This window comes from Chaetodon auriga, chromosome 1, assembly GCF_051107435.1.
Source record: "Chaetodon auriga isolate fChaAug3 chromosome 1, fChaAug3.hap1, whole genome shotgun sequence".
NCBI classification, from domain to species: domain Eukaryota; kingdom Metazoa; phylum Chordata; class Actinopteri; order Chaetodontiformes; family Chaetodontidae; genus Chaetodon; species Chaetodon auriga.
In genome coordinates this window covers 823890-830235 of record NC_135074.1, presented here as the reverse complement: position 1 = coordinate 830235, position 6346 = coordinate 823890, and the positions used below count along the sequence as shown (strand labels likewise).

The following is a 6346-nucleotide window of genomic DNA, read 5'->3' as shown; positions in this document are numbered from 1 at the left end:
TTTTTGTTTTTGTTTTTTGAAAAGAAACCTGAAGTTATTCTTATTTCAGTATTTGATTTAAGTTGCAGATTAACCATAGAGTTAACTTCCTTCTGTTTTTAGAAGGGCAATCCAGTCGAGTGTCATATGCAGTGAGCCTGCAACACAGTCATTTAATTCAATGCCATGTCTCAACTGATTTTGCTGCCGATGGAATCACTTCCTTACATTTAGTTTCAGCATTGTTACATAGATGTCTACTGGCGTGCAGTCCAATAATAGGCATTCAGAGGTTATTAAATGATGGTTTGATAAAAGAGGATTCTTTAAGGTAAACTATTAAATGTTGAATTAAATGTCATGTCTCCATGCTGGAGCCTAGGTGCTGGAGGCAGGGTACACCCTGAACCGGTCGCCAGTCGATTGCAGGGCAACATATACAGACAGACAACCTTTCACGCTCACACTCACACCTATGGACAATTTAGAGTCACCGGTTAACCTAATGAGCATGCTTTTGGTCTGTGGGAGGAAGCTGGAGTGCCCGGAGAGAACCCACGCATGCATGGGAAGAACAGGCAAACTTCACACAGAAAGGCCCTGCCCAACTCTGGGATCGAACTGGCGACCTTCTTGCTGTGAGGGGCGCACTACAGTGGATTTTTGGTTTGGCTGTTCCACCGTCTGCACCCACATCAGCCCAGTAGGATGCCGGGGGGTGTCTGTAGATGTGGGGTACTGTTATAGACTCTGGTGGAGCTTCTTAGCCCCACTTTCCTGCTCACACCCCTCTGCTCATCCTCCACTCAGCCCCTGCCAGCTTTTCCCTCCAGTGCTCTGGCCACACCCTACTGCACTCCCCCTGCATTGACTGTCAGTCAATCTGTAACCAGCCTGCTCTGTCACCACACACCTGTTTCTAATCTGCTCATTTTCCCCTCAGTATTTATACCAGTCATTTTCTCTCTGTTACTTGCCAGATCGTTGTTTGTGCTTATGCCTGCCTTGTATCCCGCCTGTTCTCTTGTTCTGCCTTTTGGATTTTTGACCTGTGTCTGTTTACCTGGTTTGTGTTTTTGTTTGATGACTCTGTACCTCTGCCTTATCATTCTGCTTTCTGGTATCGACCCTTGCTATGGACTGTAAACTTCCCAGTAAACCCAGTAAACTTCCAGTTTTTGCCTTATATCTATCTCTGCCTTGTGATTCTGCGTGTGGATTCTCTCTGATTTGTGACAGTTCTTCTTAAGCATAGGCTTATAATCAGATCGTAATCAGCATATTAAGCATAACACAGAACTCTTTCTTTCAAGAAAACATGAGACATTTTTAGCCAGGCGATGTAGCCATCTTTAGCCACATGGTTGAAACATAAGAATTACTGGCTAACCTAAATGACTATCTTGCATCAAAATAATTTTTGTACAGCTATAGTATTGTGAATGCTTCACACTAAAGCAGACAGGAAACCTGAACACCAACATACTGTAAAAGCACAGTCACAACATATACACAGTCAACATCATGGAATAATGCATGAGACCAGGAAGGAGATGAAAAGGAAGAGACAGCGACTGGACACAGGCTAGCGATGTGTACATAATGAAAATAATCATTAGTTTGAGTCCCACAAAGAATTGATGAAAATGAGCTTTGCCTTAACCATCTACAACAGTAAAATGCTGCTTAAATATAGCCTACTTTTACTTGTAGTATTTAAGTACCTTTCCTGATTATACTGATATACCTTTACTTAACATTTTCAAGTATTGTTATAGTATGGTATTAGTACTTTTACTTCTAAAAAGGATCTGTATAATTCATCTGCCGCAGAGCCACCCTCATTTCACACACACACACACACACACACACACCTTAACTCTAACCGTAACTGGACTTAATTTTCATTTTTGGACTTTTTACGTTTGTTTGGACCCTCATCTCCCCATATTCCTTTTGGGTTTACATTCTGGGTTCAATTGCTTGTTCATCCCTGACTCTTTATATTACTATCTTTCCAGTATGGACCCAGCAGACATTAGGTCCCAATTGGTGAAAGACACTACATTTCTTTTTGTTTCAGTTGTGCTATGGAGTTCAAGGATAGGCCGAGAGCCATAACGTCAATAGAACAAGTCATTTACTCTAAGCCCTGTTTTTTGGAAGCTTCAGGTGTGGCAGAATTAATCAAGTTTTGAAAATCTCAAAACCATGCTGGCAAATCAGATTTTTTGTGATGGTTCCAATTCTGGTCCTAGCATGCAGTCTGTTAGCTGGAAATCTGGGGCTGAAGGAGGGCTGTCCGCCCAAACATCAGCCCCAACTCCCCAGACATCTAACCTGCAGCCTGCTAGCTTCCAATCAGCACTTCAACTTGCTAACCCCCTGTCAGTTAACACCCAGTCTGCTAGCCCTTTGCAAGATAGCTTCCAGCTGACACTCTGATCAGTTAAACTCAGGACTGTGAGCCTGCAGCCTTCTGGGCTTAAACCCACCTCCCGGATTGCTAGCAGCCAGCCAGACTCTCTCTAGCCTACTAGCCTCCTGCTTGCTCCAGCCCTGTCAGCTACCAACCACCTCTTTTCCTCAAGCCATATTCCATTCCTGAGTTGGTGAGCTACCTGCCCGAGTCCACCCCTGGTGAGTCCCAGGGGTCTCCATTCAGGGGTACACGACTGGCTTACAACAAGAAAGAAGCAGAGTTCCCAACAACGTCCTGCACACACCGCTGCCCAGCTCCTTGTCCTCACCAATGCCCAGTACCCCAGCCTATGTCTCTCTATTTCCTGGGTCAATCACCACCAAGTCTATTCATGGCTCCCAGTTGGCAGACCGGCCATCACTTGTTCTTATTTCCAGTTGACGATCTGGTCGACACCTGCTCCTGGATCCCCCTCAGTGGTCCACTCATGACAGAGCTGCAACCATCTCCTGAGTCAGAGTTGCAGCTATTCCCTGAGCCAGAGTTGCTGCTGCCTGTAGTTCCTGTGCTGCAATGATCTCCTGAGCCAGAGCTGCAACAATCTCCTAAGCTAGACCTGCAGCAATCCCCTGAGCCAGTGCTGCAGTTGTTTCCAGTTCCTGTACTACAGTGATCTCCTTAGCTTGACCTGCAGCAGTGGGGAACCTTCAGGGCCTTCTACGCCTTCAGAGAAGGCCTTAAAAAATCTGGACCAAAAAATATAAGTATTAAATTATTATATATAATCTATCTAATTTAATTTAATTTAATATAATACATTTAATACATTTTCTCTAATCTATGTTCTGAAGTTAAGTTTACTGTCAAGTTCACATCAGCAATGAAAGGGTTACTGTCCTGAAACATATTATCCAATCAGAATCGTCCGTCTCTATGGTTAGCTGGCTCATTAATTGGTTAGGACTTCATGAATCCAGGGGAAGGCCAAGCTATGTGTTTTGGTTTGGAGAGTGATGGGAAAATTGACCAATCATGGTTTGATTTTAAGTGGGCGGGACAAAAACAAAAGATCGTAGGCCTTCCTGAAGTCCAAAAGGCGGGCAGAGTGGTGAGAGCGGTGAGCGACAATTAAATGGCGGAAGACGAAAACGAAGTTGTTGTGGCTAGCTTGTTAGCATCGCCTTTTTCAAGGCGGCCTTTCACAGAAAAGCTTCAAATAATAAAAAACGGAAGACCAACTCCAGAACTGGAATAAAAAGAAAAGGTTAATAAAGTGGAAAGGCATTTCAAGACCGAAAATTATCAGCGATATCCATGGATGACGGGCTGTAAGAAAACGAACAGACTGTACTGCTGGAGTTGTTTGCTTTTTACAACTGACAGGTCATCCACCTGGGTCAGCAGCGGATTTGTGAGCCTTACAAATCTGACAAAATCAGCCCACCGACATCAAGATTCTGCGGCACACCTGCAAGCAACGGTCAGTTTGAAAACTTTTGGGGACACAAGAGTTGATCTTCAACTAGATGAACAGCGCCGTAATCATATTACGGCCCACAACAACAAAGTCAGGCAGAACAGAGAGATCCTGAAACGTCTCATCAATGTGGTCACATTTCTTGGAAAGCAAGAGCTGGCGTTTCGAGGACATGATGAAGGTAAAGATTCTGAAAACAAGGGGAACTACTTGGAGTTACTGGAGTTTCTGGCGGAGTATGACAGCCCTCTGCGCTGTCATCTGGATTCGGCCACTGTTTTCATTGGCACCTCCAGCAAAATTCAGAATGACCTGATTCAGTCTGTGGCGGATGTAATGACCGAGGCAATGAGGGAGGAGGTGAGGAACACGCCTTTTGTCTCCGTTATGGTAGACGAGACAACTGACGTAAGTAACACCGCTCAGATGTCATATGTCCTGCGTTACACCACTGACGGTGGTGTGAAGGAGCGCTTTTTCCAGTTTGGTGATGTCAGTGGTGATAAGCACGCAGAAGCCATAGCTGGACGAGTTTTGGAGTTTCTGGAGGACTGTGCTTGCACCAATAAGGTCATTGCGCAGTGTTACGATGGAGCTGCAGTCATGGCATCTGGACTGAATGGGGTCCAAGCCAAAATAAAGGAAAAAATACCGCAAGCTCTCTTCGTTCACTGTTATGCGCACTCTCTGAACCTCGTCATGTCTCAAAGTGCTGCTAAAATCAAAGAGTGCAAAATTTTTTTCTCACACCTCAGTGGCCTCGCGGCCTTTTTCTCAAAGTCAGCCAAACGCACGAAGCTCCTGGATGAAATATGCCAGCGGAGACTGCCCAGAGTGACTCCAACACGGTGGAACTTTTCATCACGTTTGGTTTGCACTGTGTATGAGCGGAGAGAAGAACTCTTGGAACTCTTTGAATTCATTGTGGACAACCACAATGATTTTGATGATGATGCTGTGCACAGCGCTGATGGATACATGGCACTACTGACGGGCTTCGAGTTCTGCTTTCTCCTCGCCACATTCAACTCAGTGTTTGCCTACTCCAACGTGCTCTTTGGGATCTTGCAGAATAAGGAGTATGACATGCAGTTCTGTTTGTCTAGCATTGATGACTTTTGCAGCACCACAGAGAGAGAAAAAGCCAAATTTGACTCCATCTATGAGGACACGGTGCGCGAAGTCGGGGCTCCCAGCGGACGCAGGGCACGGAGAGTTGGAGACGTGCGCACAGCCTACCAGCAGCTGCACAGTGAAATCCTGGACAACATTCTCACTCAGCTGAGGAACAGGTTCAAGGATCATGAAAAACTGATGTTCCTTGCCCTTCTGGACCCCAAGAAGTTTGCCTCATACAGAGAAAACTTCCCCAGCTCTGCGTTTCAGAGCCTCGCTGAAAACTACGGGCTGCACTTTGACCTCCCCAGGCTAAAGACTGAACTGACAGTCATGTACAACATGGCAAACTTTGAGGCAAGGAGCCCATCAGACCTGCTGCACTTTCTGACACTTAAAGAGCTGACTGAGAGCATGCCGCAGCTGCATCATCTCACCTGTCTGGTGCTGACCATTCCCGTGTCCACTTCCTCTGTGGAGCGGTCTTTCTCGGCTCTGAAGCGCATCAAGACGCACGCCAGGAACAATACTGGACAGGATCGCCTGGGAGCTTTGGCACTGATGTCCATAGAAAAAGGACTTCTTTTGGAGCTCAAGTCAAAGGACAAACTTTATGACGCTGCCATCACCCACTTCACAAAGAAAGACCGACGAATGGATTTCGTTTTCATGTAAGGTAGGCCTATGTTTTTTAGAGGGTTTTTATCCCCCCCCCCCCATGGCTCCCCCCTTTCTGCCCCTTTCCGAGAATTAAGGAGGTGTAGTGGAACCTTGTGAAAATTGTGACTTTTGACGTAGAAGTGTTCATTGCGCCGTGCGTAATTGCGCATGGAGAGGTATTTGCACTTCAGTTCAACTTAAAAAAGCTACCAGCTTTGTGTAATTTTTGCTATATTGTGCATTTGAAATTGTATAGTTTGACGATGCTCATGAATTTATTTGTCAATGTGTGTATGGCTTGCTGTGCGCCGTGATTTATAGCGCTGTCCATGGTGATGAAGCCTCGGTGTCGGTGTCGGTGTTACGTTCTGGGTTACCTCATTTTATATTTCCAGATTTTGGCTAATGTTTATTTAATGTAGCCTCCAGTTTTATGAAGGTACTGTTGAGAATGTTTCTTGTTGCGGAGAATGTTATTGATGTTATGGTCTATTTGTTTACATTCTTGTCATCGTTAATTAAAGGATTGCAGTTGTTGAACGCATTTCAATTCATCGTACTGTTTCTTTTTTTCCGCGATGATTTCTTTTCTTGGCAGTGAGGGCTGAGGTGAAGGCCCAGCTGTAGTGCTCACGGTTCGCCACTGACCTGCAGTAATCCCCTTAGCCAGAGTTGCAGCTGTCTCCTGAGCC

At 45.4% G+C, this 6346-nt stretch overlaps 1 protein-coding gene across 1 annotated transcript; it reads left to right on the top strand.

The window, feature by feature from the left end:
* The first annotated feature begins 3719 nt into the window (after positions 1-3719).
* LOC143324157 (zinc finger MYM-type protein 1-like) lies at positions 3720-5669 on the top strand. The gene has a single exon (XM_076736398.1). It carries the CDS (start codon positions 3720-3722, stop codon positions 5667-5669), a length of 1950 nt encoding a protein of 649 aa, XP_076592513.1.
* The last annotated feature ends 677 nt before the right edge of the window (positions 5670-6346 follow it).